Source organism: Leptonychotes weddellii, chromosome 8, assembly GCF_054177405.1.
Source record: "Leptonychotes weddellii isolate Sample4059 chromosome 8, ASM5417740v2, whole genome shotgun sequence".
NCBI lineage: Eukaryota > Metazoa > Chordata > Mammalia > Carnivora > Phocidae > Leptonychotes > Leptonychotes weddellii.
The window spans coordinates 98,420,488-98,437,428 of NC_138376.1; the positions used below are offsets into that span (position 1 = coordinate 98,420,488).

At 35.6% G+C, this 16,941-nt stretch overlaps 1 protein-coding gene across 4 annotated transcripts in view; it reads right to left on the reverse strand.

The window, feature by feature from the left end:
• Nucleotides 1-16,941, reverse strand: part of PTPRK (protein tyrosine phosphatase receptor type K) — a 532,644-nt gene that overhangs the window by 388,405 nt on the left and 127,298 nt on the right. For all 4 annotated transcript variants that reach the window (XM_081828970.1, XM_081828968.1, XM_081828967.1 and 1 more), the window contains exon 2: nucleotides 12,706-12,828. In XM_081828970.1, coding sequence (XP_081685096.1) covers nucleotides 12,706-12,828 — 123 coding nt within the window. The remainder of the gene's footprint in view (nucleotides 1-12,705; nucleotides 12,829-16,941) is intronic.

Below are 16,941 nucleotides of genomic sequence, written 5' to 3' on the forward strand. Positions count from 1 at the left end.
AGGTACTATTGGTTACTGTAATAAATTCATCACAGCCATTCAATCTTACTAGCAAGTGGTTTCTGCTTTCTTCCCATACTTTGCCTGAAGGCTCTGCTAAAAGCTACAGGCTCTAGAAATTGGGTCCTCAACTAATGGCCTCATTGGAATGAAAGGACTAAGGCAGATTCTTCTATAATGACTTCAAGGACTAGCCTCATGGGTAAAGGCTTCAGTGCTGACCAGACCATACCAGGACACAGAGCCAGAATTTCCAGGAATAATGACTTCCTGAAACAGACTATAACCCTGAAATTTGAGAGACAATGAATTAGTTAAGCATAACTTAATGAACCAATGAGGGAAATCTAACTGGAATTACTTATTGGAAGATTATTGGCATATTTTCAAAGGTCTTGATCTCTAACCCATATTTTCATAAAACCTGATATGGTATCTTGTTCCCACTGACCATTCATATATTCAGGAATACTTTCTTTATCTAAGTTTCTTTATTGTTTCATGGCAAAGTGATTAACATGGTAAATACAACAAGAATAGGCTCTTCCTTTTTACTGGAATGTAGTCTGATAAATCGACTGTGTAACCAAAATGTTTAAAGTTTATGGACTGTTATATTTAAGAATAATGTTTATTAAAACATACATAATAAGCCCCCCAAAGTGACAATATGTGGAACCAATGCCTAACAAAACCTTCCCAGTAATCAGGTGTATTACTTGGTCTAAGTTTATGGGTTCTCTGCTTGAAAAAAAGATCAATTTCTGACAGGCTAGGAATCCCAGCTGATTTGAGAGACATAGATAGAAATTCATCCATATTTACAGGTACTTCAGGTGATACCTAGTGGAGATGAATAATTTGAGTTTGGTTTCTTAGTTTCTGGATAGGAGAGTAAATAAGGGCAATTTTTTAAAAACTTCCAAGTGACAGAAGTTATTAAAAATACAATCCTAGATTTCTAATAACATCCCCAAACAGAAGTTAATTTTCTGCCTCAACTGGTCATTTAACATTCCATGGCACTAGATATTAGATATTTTGATCTTACTACAAAATTTATATTTGTTAGGCGCCTGGGTGGCTCAGTTGGTTAAGCGACTGCCTTTGGCTCAGGTCATGATCCTGGAGTCCCTGGATCGAGTCCCGCATCGGGCTCCCTGCTCACCAGGGAGTCTGCTTCTCCCTCTGACCCTCCTGACCCTCCCCCCTCTCATGTGCTCTCTCTCTCAGTCTCTCTCAAATAAATAAATAAAATCTTTAAAAAAAAAATTGTATTTGTTAATAAACACTTCTTGTTGTATCTATGTAAATGAATTGACCAAAAAAGAAAGAGGAAGAGGAAGGAGGAGGAGGAAGAGAAAGTGGAGGAGGAGGAGGAGAAGAAAGGAAAGAAAAATCATCTTTTCTGTTGTTCTTTTGCACAAGAATTTATCATTGGAGAGTATTTATGATCATAAGAGGAAAACAGAGGGAGAAAAAGTACAAACCTTGGAAGTAGGCAAAAAAATAACTGCTTATCCTTCACTCTAAGAGCAAGTACCTTTGTCTGAGTCTACTATTCACTATTAAGATAATTTATAAATCTGTAAGAGATGTTAATTTGTAGAAAGTTCATAGTAATACAAGTGATACTTATCTAGTAGAGAAGCAAAGACTTCTGTTTATAGTAAAGATAACCTTCAGGGTTTCAGATTTATTGCCCTGTTGGACATTAATCTATTTAGCATAAAACTAGGAGTCTTACCCTAGCATTCTTTCTTTCAGTGAATTATAAATGCTTCCCTTGTTTCTATAGCCTTTTGAACCAGGTATACTATACTGCTGGTTCCCCCATTAATAAATTAAATATATCTTTAGCATGCATTCATCCAGTGTAACACTTGACTCATTTTTAGGTTTTTTTTTTTTTTTTTAAAGATTTTATTTATTTATTTTGAGAGAGAGAGAACACATGAGAGGGGATAGGGTCAGAGGGCAAAGCAGACTCCCTGCCGAGCAGGGAGCCCGATGCGGGACTCGATCTCGGGACTCCAGGATCGTGACCCGAGCCGAAGGCAGTCGCCCAACCAACTGAGCCACCCAGGCGCCCTCATTTTTAGGTTTTGAGTTTTTTATAAAGTATATTACCTTATTTCTTCTACGTCATAAAAGTCAAGGGCAAAACAGGAGACAATTAAAAAAAAACTCTCAATAGTAACATTTGCACGTGAGAAAGCTAAAATAAATTTACTGAGGGCATGAAAATTTCCCACTTCTCAAGTTACAGATCGAGTAAATGCTTTGAAATCAAGGAAAAACCAACACTAGGCTGACAATGCATTAGAAAATGTCATGCTGCTCTAACAAATGCTTTATTCAACCACTCTTCTAAATTCCACAGCTTCAAAATTCTACTACCTACATATCCATCTTACTGTATCTACATTGAATAGTTCTGTTCAGGCGCTATTGTTTACCTATGTAATATCCACCCCATTCTTATCCCATTACAATCTGGCCAGCCATGTGCCTCAGGGGAAGCTGGCACTGACTTCAGCCTCATCTCCAACTGGGGGAGGAGGATGGGTCTGGAAGTATAAGCCAATCATGCCTTATTGTCCCCATCACTCATTGCTTTAGGCATGGATATGTGACATAATTTTGACCAATTAGACAAAAAGATAAATCGATTGATGGGCACCTCAGAAAAGTTCTTTAGGTTTATCAAAAAAACAGACATAATGAAGAGACAACCTGTTTTTCTTCATTTCTGAAGTTAATACCTAAAATAGTTGCAGATCTGACACCCATGAGGGGGAGCTAGCCTGAAGTAAAAAGATGACCTATCAAAATGGAGAAGCAGATAGACAAATCCAACAAAGCCAATCCTGGACCTTTTGTTATGTGAAAGCACCTTTCCTTATTGTTTAGAGACATTTTAAGTTGGGCTCTTCATTACTTGGAGCTGGAGAAAGCATAAGAGATAAACTTTGACTATGCTTCCAAGTCAGCCCTGCAGCTGACTGCAGTCTCTAAAGAAGGATCTCTACTTATACTTGTTTATATAGACTTCAAAAGTTGGATCTTTTCCTCCTCTGTTTCTACATACTTGGATTCCTAACCTTGACTTTTCCAAGGCATGAAACCTCCGGCAATTTACTTCACCTCTCTGAACCTCATTTCCTTCATCTATAGAGTGAGGTTAATATGTACCTCAAAGGGCTTTTATAAAAATTAAGTGAATTTTTATTGGTGGCTCACTCAGTTGAGCATCTGCCTTTGGCTCAGGTCATGATCTCAGGGTCCTGGGATAGAGCTCCGCGTGGGGCTCCCAGTTCAGTGGGGAATCTGTTTTTCCCTCTGCCTTTCCACAACCCCCAGCCCCAGCTCACTCTCTCTCTCTCTCTCAAATAAATAAAATCTTAAAAAAATAATAAAAAGTAAATAAAATAAAATAAATAAAAATTAAGTGAAATGCCAGATTTAAAAAAATGCCTGAGATTAGATAAAAGTGGTCAGGAAAGCATCTAACCTGGCTTGGATAAAAATCATACACTCAAAACGTAACTTTTGAATAGCCAAATGGACATACCACTTTCCTACTTAATTCACCAACTAACAACAGGGGTAAAGGAGAAGGTACAGAAATATATGAAATGAAATTTGTAGAACTGTTCTATTTAATTTTATTCTCATCAACCGCAAGAAGCACGTTAGCCTCTCTCTCTCTAATCTATGTCTCTAGGTGAAGAGTTCATGACGCTGTTGGCATTTATAAGTTGTCATGCACTCCAAGTACAGAAAACATTCATTTTTTGTTGAGAGATATTTCCCAACCAATAACTTGCTCTTCGAGGGAGGGAGAAGATGTCTGTACAAAATACCGTGGTATTCTCCGCAGAAATTAGATTTGAAAACTGACAACCTTCCAAGATTTAAAAAGCATCTTTTTATGTAATGACAAGTCCATAAGCATAGCTCTACATTTTTTACAATATCAACTATAAGATAAGCAACATCACATATTTTTTTAAATAATCTCTAATTTAATCACTTATCTTTTGGTTTTTTGTATATTTTTCTTTTCTTGGCATTCTTCTTGTGTTTGAAAGATAATAAGCCTTTAAACGGAGACTAAGAGAATTTCTTTTTTTTAAAAGATTTTATTTATTTATTTGATAGAGAGAGACACAGCGAGAGAGGGAACACAAGCAGGGGGAGTGGGAGAGGGAGAAGCAGGCTTCCCTCTGAGCAGGGAGCCCGATGCGGGGCTCGATCCCAGGACCCTGGGATCATGACCTGAGCCGAAGGCAGACGCTTAATGACTGAGCCACCCAGGCACCCCGACTAAGAGAATTTCTTAGCCACCATGAGGCAAGGTAGCTTCTGGAGAGGAAAAGTATAAGGTCATCAAGACACTTTCGATCACACTCCCCCCAAGGAAAAGTAATTTTGTTTCTTTCGACTATGTATTGATTTTAAGGTACCTGTATAGTCTTTGAAATTACTCTGTATTCCTATCCTAATTCATTTAAGAGGCTGCAAGTTCTCTAGCCCTGACACCAGCATTAATTTTTTTCTTTCTTTTCTTTCTTTTTTTAATACTAGCCTGTTTTTTTCCACTGAGATATATTGGGACCTATCTAACTTAGATACATTATGTACCTGAAATATCAGGAAAATATTCCTGTCTCAGCATGCCATTTCTGTCCACAGTAATTTAGACATTCTTCATGCTGCATTTATGTCCACAAGGGTAATAGTCCTTACATTAAAAACCAGCCTTCAAGAAGCGTTTCACCCTTCATGAAGTCCATTACCACCTTTCTCTCTCTGACCCTGAACTGCCTCCAACTCCCACTGTTTTTATTTATTTATTTATTTTTTAAGATTTTATTTATTTGCGAGAGAGAGAATGAGAGACAGAGAGCATGAGAGGGAAGAGAGTCAGAGGAAGAAGCAGACCCACCGCTGAGCAGGGAGCCTGATGTGGGACTCGATCCCGGGACTCCAGGATCATGACCTGAGCCGAAGGCAGTCGCTTAACCAACTGAGCCACCCAGGCGCCCCTCCCACTGTTTTTAATAAGCAACTCAAATGTGGTAAACTATCTTCTCTATGCTGAGGGCAAAAGCACCAACAGATACATGATAACATGGTTTGGAAAAACACACTGAAATAAGCCCATAATTCCAGTCCTAAAATAGCCCACTGCAAACAAAGTCTTAAAATTATTTTCAAACCCTAAACTTTAGTCTGATTCCTCTAGTCCATGAATTTTTCTTCTGCCATATGTGCTCTAATGACACAGCAGATAATACATGTGTTTCCAAAGGTCTGCTTAGACAGACATGCGGCAAATGTTCATCAACTAACTAAAAATAACATACAGGTAAATCAAAGAGAGGACAAAGTATCTCCCTACGGGTTAAGAGTCTCATGTAGGAAACCCTAAAGCTCAGCCACAATTCTGAACAAGTCTCAGAGTCCATTTCATGCAAAGATTAAGAGAGAATCATTTACAGCTTTTAAATTTTGGAAATGGTATTTTAAATGAAATAGTAAAAAATCAAAACCAATACCCCATCATAGAGTGGATTTAACTGTCCATGAGCAACTCAAGGAAACGTGTCAGCTACACTACAATTACAAAATAGGATGATACTATGGCAAGAGTAATTTTGATATTAGACAGATGAACCTAAGTTCAAATCCCATCCCTGGCGGGGCGGGGGGGGGGAGGGTGCTTTAAGCAAGTTATGCACTCTACTTATCTCTAAAATGTCACTAATTTGTAGGGCTCATGTGAGGATTAAGAAAATATATCATGTCCCTGGTATAGTAAAACCCAGTAAGCCACCAATAAGCCGTAGCTAATGGTAGTAAGTACCTTCATCTCTGCACATTTCATGTTGAATGTGCACCAAACCATTGTTTTCAAAGTGTTCCTTGGAGACTTCTATCTCTGTGTTTTCACAGAAGCCATCTGGATGGAGCTGGGGTAGTGGAGAAGAAGGGGGTAGGGGTAGGGATGTAGGGAGTACAAAGCAACAGGTTCTAGGACCATTAGCTCCCTGTGGCTGATTTTACATACGTGAGTATTGGGAAATATTATTTTCATAAAAAGAATTCTATTATTTAAAAGAAAACCTCAAAATCATTGAATGATGCATGGCCTTACAGTTTAAAACTTGTAAAGTTTTCAGGCTCTGTCACCTTTTTAGAATCTAATGCCTACATCCACTACTTAGAAGTTTTCCCATCTGTGTTAATGAACTGATGTGAAGCTATTCTCTTACTCTTCCCCTCTCTCTCCTCATCTCCCTGTCCTTTGTCTACCACCCATCTCTCAATTCTCCTTAAGACAACTGTATAGGTACACATGCACACACACGCACGCACACACACACACGCACACACAGGCGCGCGCACACCTTTAGTCATATTAATAGACAATGATAACTAGACTACAAAAAGAAAATAAACCAACATTTTGGCCTGATTTGCTCTATCCTCTAACACAAACAAAACCAGCCACAATACTGAAACTTAGTATCTCTATTTACCAACACTATATACCACTTTATTCTACCATCTCTGCCATGTTTTGACTCTGGTAAATTTGCTGTCAAACAATTCTGTTCATTCAGATGTATGAGATTTTTGGCAGCTATGACCTTCGTAGAAACATGTGTCTTATTATCAATTGTCCATAATAGAGTGATGAAAAGGTTAGGCAAGGTAATCCACTCATTTTAATGAGTGATTAAGGTTCCCAGAGAGACAGACTTATAGGTTAGAAATGGTAAGTCAATGCAAAAACTCCCTTGAAATTTCTCCTGAGGTATATCAAAATGTGATATACTGCATACATAATAACACCGTTTAGTAAATTATATTCTTATAAAACCAAAACACTATCGGGGTGCCTGAGTGGCTCAGTCAGTTAAGTGTCTGCCTTTAGCTCAGGTCATGATCTCAGGGTCCTGGGATCAAGCCCCATATAGGGCTCCCTGCTCAGCTGGGAACCTGCTTCTCCCTCTCCCTCTGCCCCTCTCCCCTGCTCGTGCTCTCTCCCTCTCTAATAAATAAAATATTTTAAAATAATAAAATAAATAAATAAATAAATAAATAAAATGAAGACACTATCATCTTAGCATAGAAAACTTAGCTGGAACTGTATAACCTATAAAATGTTATCGTATGAATCAAACTGTGGAACCCAATGTTTTATTTGACTTTTAAACATCACACTATCAGAAGAAATCCAGGCACAAAATCATGTGTCCCATGCACACTCCCTACTGAATACATAAACACACTTAGTCCCTCCAAATAAATATTTGAAGAAGGCAACCTTTATTTTAACAACCCCGCTAATAATTCATGTTTAATTTAAACTCTGAGATGGAAAAAAAAAAAAAGATACACAGTTCTAAATGTAATAAATTAATATAAAGATACATTTCTTAACAGCATTGTTCATTCCTCATCCTTTTCTATGTAATGCTATTTGTTCTCTATGTTTTAGTTTGGGGGCTTGACAAGGACCAGAATTGAGATCTAGTAGGTTCTTAAACTATTGAATATAAAACCTCACTAGGTTTTATAACAAAGGAGGAGTGGTTTCTTACTTCAATCTTCAGATTAATTTAATGACAGAGGGCTTTATCTTTTACTGTATACATAGCATGTATGCATTTTATGAAAGGAAGTCTGTAGAGTGATTTACATTATTATTAGTGAAAAGTACCAGCCTGAAGGTGGGATACAATGTAGTCATAATTTTAAATACTATCAAATGGGTACTCTAGAGACTCTAAACTAAAATTCAATTAGTCATTTTACAAAAAGCTGTTAAATAAAAAACACAGTTATAATTATAGTAGATGACAAATGTACTGAGATCTCAATCATGATCCCCAATCTCAGATCTAGGACAGAACGTATAGTAAAATGGTCAAATGAGTTTGTTTCATGAGGTCATAAGCATAAAAGAATATCTGACAAACAAGGTCACAGACACAGATGTATTTGAGATCAAAGAATAATTTCTAGTTCCATATTAGATTGAGATTAATTTGACTTGCAAAAGACAAAAGAGAGAGAGAGAAAACCTAAAGGGAGTTCCTTCTTGGTAGTATTAACAACATTTAAAATTATATTTGAAATAAATAAGTAAAATCATTTATAAAGGCAAAAGCCAAATATTAATAATTATGTGTTAAAATCTGAACTGAATATAATGTTCCAGAAATGGGGTATTTGTTTTATTCAATTAAATTTTTAGCAAGAGAAAGAAAAATCTTTTTTGTTTCATCCTTGACCAAAGTATTTAAAAAAAAAAATTATATAAGTTGACATTTTTGCCTAAATAAAATGAAATAGTGTCTTGGGAAATCGAAGAAGAAAAATACAGCTTATGCTCATGAAGAACTTAGAGTTTAGAGGAGAGAATGACATATACAATGATATTATAACGGCTCAATTGAAATATGTACAAACTACAGTGGAAAACATTCAGAAATGAGGACAGAAGAAATATGAGAGTTCCAAGCCCATCAGAAAAATCTTTCTAACATAGATGGAACTTGAATAGACACAGTAAGAATGTGTAAGAGTTCGGTGAGTGGATAAGTGGACAGAGAATTGTCTAAGCAAAGGGAAGAGAACATACAAAGGCTCAGATGCTCAGAGACCATAGTATTTTTGAATGTCGGGGCATGGATCCAGAATGATGGAAAAGAGTTTGAGTCCATTTGAGATGGCCTATGATACATCTTTTATTTTAATCGGTAACATTTTTTATTTGTTTAGTTTTCCCATAGCATCTCTGTGAGCACTGGCTTTATTTTGCTTTATTTTCTGCCACTTTTTATTAATAAATAAGATATACATAGAGAGAAAAGTACCAAGCGCACAATGATATAGCTCAGTGATTTTTCAGTTCAGGCACACCCATGAAAACACCATCCAGACAGGAAATACAGTACTAGCCAACCAGAAGCCCTCCAGGCTATCTTCCAAGCACTAATGATCTCTCATCCCTGGCAGCCCCTCCTGCAAGCAATACCCTGACTTCTAACATCATCAACAGTTTTACCTGGCTTTGAAATTTACATAAATGAAATAGGGTACATATTCTTTTATGTCCACTTTCTTTCCTTCAGGTGATGTTTGTGAAATTCATCCACATCACATATGGCAATAGATCATTCGTGTACATTGTTGTGTACTATTCCCTTATATGAATGCACCACCATAAATGCAAATTTATCCACTGCACTGTTAACAGATATCCTTGCACTGTTTTCAGTTCGACCCTGTTATGAGCACTGGTGCATTCCTGCACATGTCATTTGGAGAACATATGTACTCAGTTCTAAGGGGTTTATACCCAAGAATGGATTTACTGGGTCATTAGGTTATACAAAGTGCTTGTAAGGATTTATAGTCCGACCAGTAGTGTCTGAGCGTTTTACTTGCTCTATACTCTTACAAAACCTGAAATTTTGATTTTCATCTTTCTGCTGAGTGTGTAGTAGTTTCTCATTGTGATTTTAGTTCACATATCCTTAGTGACTGACTGGGGAGGTGCTCCTATTTTCCTATGATTTTTGGCCATTATCCTAATACTAAATGGCCTAAATTAATTCTTTTGCATGCTATTTTTAATGCACCTAGCAGGCCTTTCAGTCACCATCATTGTCACTTGACAAAGGGAGTGTGGGGGTTAGGAAATGCTGAAGAGCATTTTAAACAATTATTGACAGCAATATATCTTCAAGAAATAATTTTCTTCCTTCCTCTTGTTTTCTACCCATCTTCATTCTTCTACTATCCTAATCTATTTGTCCACCCTATCTGTCTTCTTCCCTTCTATATTTCCAGTCCAAAATGGTCAATAAATAGAAGGCAATTAACAATGTCCAAGTCTGTCTAGAGAGATCAATAGATCAATAACAAGTTTACATTTGAGACCTAACCTTCTCACTTTAGGGTTGCCAAAGGTTTGAGGGTTTGGGTTGGTTGGTTGGTTGGTTTTATAAATGAAACAAGTAAGCATGCCTGACTATTTGAAAATAAATGGATCATTCATAAAATTTAAACAGGATAAATATAAATGTCTCCTTTTTGTTATAACTCATGAACAATGTTTTAAAGAAATATCAGAAGCATTTTAAAGAAATATCAGAAGGAAAATGGAAAAAAAATGGTATCTACTGTGAAAAGAGAACAATAAAAGAAGATATACAAGGGTGCTTTCTTTCACTTTCTCTAAAGACCAAATACAAGTCACATTTGGCAAAACTAAAGTAGCCATGACCTTTTCCTTCCTCTGCATGATTAATTACTTCATGTCCTATTAATTGGAAGATGTGGCTGAATTTCAAACACTTTCATTTTCTGTGCATATCATCCTGTACTGTAACCACCGATTAAGCTGTTCATCAGAGGTGAGCCAACAAGGTCATCTGAGCAGTATCTCTTCAGCTATTCATTATCCATCTTCAATGGTAATTAACAATGGTAACATTTCCATAAATCAACATCTTTCTGATTATTCTCTGATGACAAACAGTCAAAATGTGTGCATCCCAGCCCACCCCTTTTAATTTTATATATTAAAAAAAAAATTCTAAATATACCACAGAGAAAGCTCAGGTGAAATATTACAGGAGTTTCTTCAATTAAAATGTATGCAGAAAATAAGGTTATGTACCTTTGAAAGAGAAATACAAACCTATGCACAAAACTAAATGGGTCTGTTGGTAACACAGGGGGCAAACATAAGAAGCAAAGGGCGTCAGCCACCTAGTACCAATTTATTCCTCTGGCAAGAAAATACAGCTCAGTTCAGCTTCAAAGATAACCATTTGCCTACTCAGCCATGGAACGTGACAATTTAAAACAGAAAGCAGATTTAATTCACCTTACTCTCAAAACACAAATTACAAGGTGGACCAAAAAGAACTTGTCAAAGAATATACTTACTTTATTCTTTTCCAGATCATAATTTGGAAATGTAATTTTTAGGTTTGGTTTTGTTTATTTTGTGTACTAATGGTGCACTGTTGCTTATTGTTGAGGTTTTAAGCTTTTTGGCTCTATATATCAGATTAGTTAGTAAATTCAGAAGCTTTTTGGCTCTATGTATCAGATAAGTTAGTAAATTCAGAAATGCTATTTCTTCCTTGGTTCACTTGAATTGACATTTTCATCTCCAAAGGCTAGTCTAAAATTGTCATTTCTAAAATTCACTCACTACAGGAAGGTCTTTCTGAATTTGTAGAAAATTAATTATAAAGTATTTTTAAAATATCATAATAAAAGTACTGAAAACAAATTAAAACTTAAATTATTAGCAATAGGTAATCAGCTTATCAATTACATATGACTATATATAATAATTACATAATGATTATGTATTACTACATGGCATATTAATATATTATGTTGTTAAATATTATATTGTATATCATTATATATACATGGCTGTATGTAATATATAGTTATAAGCTGTATTTATTTCTAAATATTGGAAGTAAAATAGTTCATGCTTTTTAATATTATATTTTAGTATTCCTGTTGACATTTTCAATTTTTACAATAAGTTATTGTTAAACATACACACACACACACACACACACACAGGAGATCTGTGTGTATATATATATATATATATATACACACACATACATACATACAGGGTTTGGAATTAGTCCCAAACTAATATGTAGAACTGAAGGCACTTATATTTAGTCTGTAGTCTAGTACTAATAAATGATAGCATTATAAAATGGTATGTCTATATTGCTACTGTATGTTAATGTGTTTTTCACAAGTAAGAGAAAACACAACTCAAAGTGGCTTAACCAGTAAGAAGATGTATTGTATCACAAAACCAGAAATCAAAGGATATATCAAGGTCTAGATAAAGAATGAACAGGGCTCAGCGCTGTTTACCTAAAATTTACCCAGAAAAGACCTCCTTCTCCCTTTGACAATTTTGTCTCCAGGCTGCCTCTTCTCAGAGCCACTTGCATGCTTGAGAGCAGAGAAACAATGAGATAAGGCTTCTCCCCATCACGGAATATAAATCTTTCCTTTCAGTCTGATTGGACTAAACCCGCGTCATTTAACTGAATAGGCACTAAGTAAGCTGATTTTACATTTTAGATTATTTTAAAATGATTTTGTTATGCTTTTATGGGGTTTTTTTTTTTTTTTGCTTTTGTTTCCATTTTGCGTTTTTATTAAATAGGAAGAAAAAAAAAAAAACCAGATGCGCCTGGGTGTCTCAGTCAGTTGGGCATCTGCCTTTGGCTCAGGTCCTGATCTCGGGGGTCCAGGGACTGAGCCCCACGTCAGGCTCCCTGCTCAGCGGGGAGCCTGTTCCTCCCTCTGCCTCTGCCTCTCTTCCCTGCACATGCTCTCTCTGTCTCAAATAAATAAATTTCTTAAAAATAAAAAAAACCCCACAAATATTTATATTTTTCCAGTCAAAGATAACAAAAACATAATGAGCATTCTTGAAGAATAAAGGATTATAGAAAAGTTACTGAGGGAAAGGCAAAGACAACAATAAGGCTTTTAGATGTGGTCAAGTAGCTTGTCCACAGTAGTTTACTGTAACAAATGATTGTGTTACACCTAAAGTAAGAAAATGATACATATTCCAAAGCCATTCCCCCAACACTGGGTAAACAGAATGATTCTCACCTTGAGGCATCTCAGGTGGCAGATAATGAGGTTCTTGGGCACTAACATGTACCCATTCGAAGTCATCATATAGATCCTGGTGGTAATCACAGGCCCCTGGACCATCATCAAAAGTACAGCCACCTAAAAGAAGAAGAGAAAGATTATTGTTACATTCTACACAGATTTGCTAAAATTGAGAATTGTGCTGGAAAAGGAAAGATTATATTGAATATGTAATCGGCACTCTTAATAATAATTGGTACTCCTGTTTTTGACTGTTCTCGTTAAATTTTCACATAAAATGAATTTCTATCGGTAGTTTCTGTTTGAATAAGAAACCAGTTTGAGCCTCAGAAGGAAGGCTGAGGCACAGATTTTGAAAGATTAAAAATAGTGAAAGATACTTGTAGAGTGAAGCTTTCCTGAAATACACATACCATCTAAAATCTAAATAGATTTTAGTAACTTCAGTGTGGAGAAGGGAAAGAGTAAAAATTGTTTTTTTCATAATGCGAGTTCAAAAAGGTGAAGTTAATATTTAAATCTTACCAAATTCCTTTCTTGAAAAGAACACTTTGAAAGAACATTTGAAATAGCAAATGAAACATATAAAGCTTTATAGGGTCTAAAAGTGTTTGAGGTCAGTGATATATTCTTCCATACTTTATTTAGATTACTTTCATACACACTTATTATGGCTTAAAAGGAGGGAAAAAACTAAAACGTAAAACTGATCAGATTAGCCTATAATCACTCTCACCACTTCCACTTTATTTAATAACCTTTTTTTTTTTTTTTTTTTTAAATAAATGGAGGTAGCCTTTCCCCTTTATATCAGTCATTTTTCTTAGGTTTTTTTCCAGGGGTAATTTTATGGCAGAAGTAGAATGATTACTTTTGCTTCTCAACCTACATATCCAGGCACACAAAACTCAACATACTTAGTTTTATTCAGTTCATGAAAATAAGAACAGGCCTGTATGTCTAATCTTGAAAGAAAATGGATTAGAACTAATGAAAATTCAGCAGCGGGTTTAATGAGAAAAACCAATAACCTGTCTCCTTTCAAGTAAGTTATTTGTTTAGTTTCCATGGGGATCTTTGTGAAGAAATTCAGTGAATTATCTGACCAAACAGCAAACTATGGAGTGGTAAACTTCTGGCCTATAAATTTGTCTCTGTAAACAAGGAATTCATTTTTTTTTTTAACAAAAGTTTGGCAGCTTATATATGAATAAAAATTGCATTCCTCGTCAATGACAGAGATAAGCAAAGAAGGCAAGATCAGAGATGTTCAGATGACATTACAGCCCTAATAACCATTTTCGAAAGCAGAATATGTATATGGGCATCCTTGACTCATTCTTATGACTACATCAATCCTTTAAAATAATCAAACTTAGCAGCTTGAAAGCTTAATGATGTCTTTTAAATATCCTAAAATAGCCTCTTTATAAATGCTTTCATGGAAAATGATGTACGTCTTAATTTAAAATTAATCAATGAAAAAAAGGTTGCTAAGAAATGCATCTTCATATACCAAGGGGAAAGTTTTTCTCAAAATATAATTTGCTATCACAAACCCAAAATGACTTACTGCTTTGTAACCCATGCCTTCAGGGCCCCCACTGCCCCTTATAATAGTGTGAGTGGTCTCTGTATATAAATTTAAACTACCAATGGAACCTACATTGGCTCATTTGGAAGACAAATGACCTTAATTGCTGCCCTTCATAGCCATGGTTAATTTTAGACTCCAGGATTCTGATTAGCTATAACCACTGGAAGTATCTGTACAAAAGAAGGGGGTCAACCCCTACTATTTGTTGTTGCACATCATTGCCAGATCAGTCAAGAGTTTTGGAAATAGTTACTGGTCCACTTGACTTGATTGATAAGAAAATTTTTAAAAGATGATTTTTTTTCTACTGCAGCTTATAGTAAATTCTAATCTAAGAGGTACCATATATCTATTTACAACACATAGGGCATATCAATAAATCTCTTATAAAACATTTTTTAAAAACTTTTTGCATTTTAAATTTCAAGGGTAAGTACTAATACTGTATACTGAATTAAATGACAGGAAATTAAAAAAAAAAAAAATGTTCCTGGCCTGATGAATGCCATAGTGGCATAGACAGACATTTATATGCATAAATACAGTGTGTTATAAGGGATAATAACAGTATGACCAAGGTCACAAGGAACACAAATGACAAATGAACTGGCTACCTATACCAGGGCTGGTTAGAGAAGGCTTCATGTATTTAGGCCTATAAAGATGAGTAAAGATAATGCTGGGCCAGAACAGAGATAGGACTAAAATTAGAGAAAAACAAGAGCAAAGGCATGCAACTCTAAAGAAACATGAGATTTGTGGGGATCTCAAATATCCTTAAAAATTTCTGTGTTATGAACATGAAAAGTATGTAGGGGACAAGGCAGAAATAAAACAAAATATGAAAGATTTTAAATATAAAATACTTAGATTTTATTCTGTAGTTGTATTGAAGACATCAAAGGATTTTATCCAGGAGTAGGACAAAATTCAAACCATGCCGAAAATAATAGCAACAACAATAATAGTGATAACAACTCTAGTAGTCATGTAGAGTCTAAAGAGGAATGAAGGAAAATGGAGGTAGAGTGTTTGGTTCAACCTTACAACAGATAACACGTAACAGGTAACAAATAACACAAGAGAATATATCTTGAGGTAATCCCATTATATACAATCCCTGTTTACCATTTAAAGCTCACTAGAAAGTCTTATAAACAAAGTCTTCTATACACATGTTCCTGAGTTCAAGACGTCTTCATATATAGCATTAAAATCTACTTAAAGGAGAAGCATCTTAGCAAGTTTCTAATTCATAAAAATATAACTCATGAATTTAATGTTTCTCTGAGCTAGATGGCAGCACAAAAGGAGGCAAGATGTTCAAGAACCTAAGTTAGGTAGAGGGGATGAAAAATAGCAAGGAAACAGCTTACATTTCAGTTGTTGTATTTGCCACCAGTAAGACTACAATGAGTATCTGCAAATCACGTCAGAGAAAGAGCAATCACAAGTTCCTTGACCCCTGGAGGAAATTTACTTCTGAAGAGCCATTTCAGAGATTGCTAATTCCTCCATACCAATCAATCAACTAAGGGACAGACCTATCACGGCAATGGTCTGCTTCCACTTATGGGGCTTTGCAAACTGCTTACCTGAAGATAAAAATCAAGCTAATTTGGATTTACCTGACTTTCTTTCCATCCCTAAGCTGCTCACTGAAAGGACTGGTACTAAGAAACATTAGATTCCCAACCCCAAAACGATATTGCCTAAACATCCAGCATTTAGACTCTTGAGTGTTTAAACAGATGGTGGTAGACTCTATGAGAGAGCATGGAAATAGGAATCCTAACTGTAGAATCATGAAAGAAAGAATACTAAACTCAAATCCTTTCTGATGTCAAAGTTTTCAATAAGAACCAGTGTTGGGTTAATTTAGAACAAAGTTAAATTGGAGAAAAATAAGTTTCAAAAAATTAAAAATAAATTTAAAAAATAAAATTTAAAAAAATTGGTGAGAAATACAAAGTCAGTGGGGCCCTGGACAGCTCTGAACATTTTGTAAAGGACATTCTTTTAAAAGATATTGTACTAGGGGTGCTGGGATGGCTCAGTCGGTCAACCGAATGACTCCTGATTTCAGCTCAGGTCATGATCTCAGGGTTCTGTGATGGAGCCCTGAGTCTGGCTTCTTGCCCAGTGGGGAATCTGCTTGAGGATTCTCTTTCCCAATTCCTCTGCCCCTCCCCCCGCTGACGTGTCCCCGCACATGCATGCCAGCTCTCTCTTTTTCTCTCTCTCACAAATAAATCTTTAAAAAAAATTTTTTTTTAAATATTGTACTAGGATATTGCACATTCTCCCCTCCAGGGCACTTATGCAGTCTTAATTTCCTGGCTGAATACAATAGCAAGAATCATACAGAATTTTCTTTTATGGTTCTTTACTATATACAAAGAACAAGCTTCATTTAGTTGAAAACACAGATTATTTTTCTTTTTATTTCCTTAAATAGTTTGGAATAACAAGGTTTTAAAAAGAGAAACTCTTGGACAAAATATGTTGGCAAATACAATATCCTTAGCACACCTATGGACACGTTAATCTTTTCCAATTGTGAATTAAGCTGTGATATACAAATTCACTCATGTAAGTGATCATCAACTTTGCAATGATCTTTCTTCCATTAA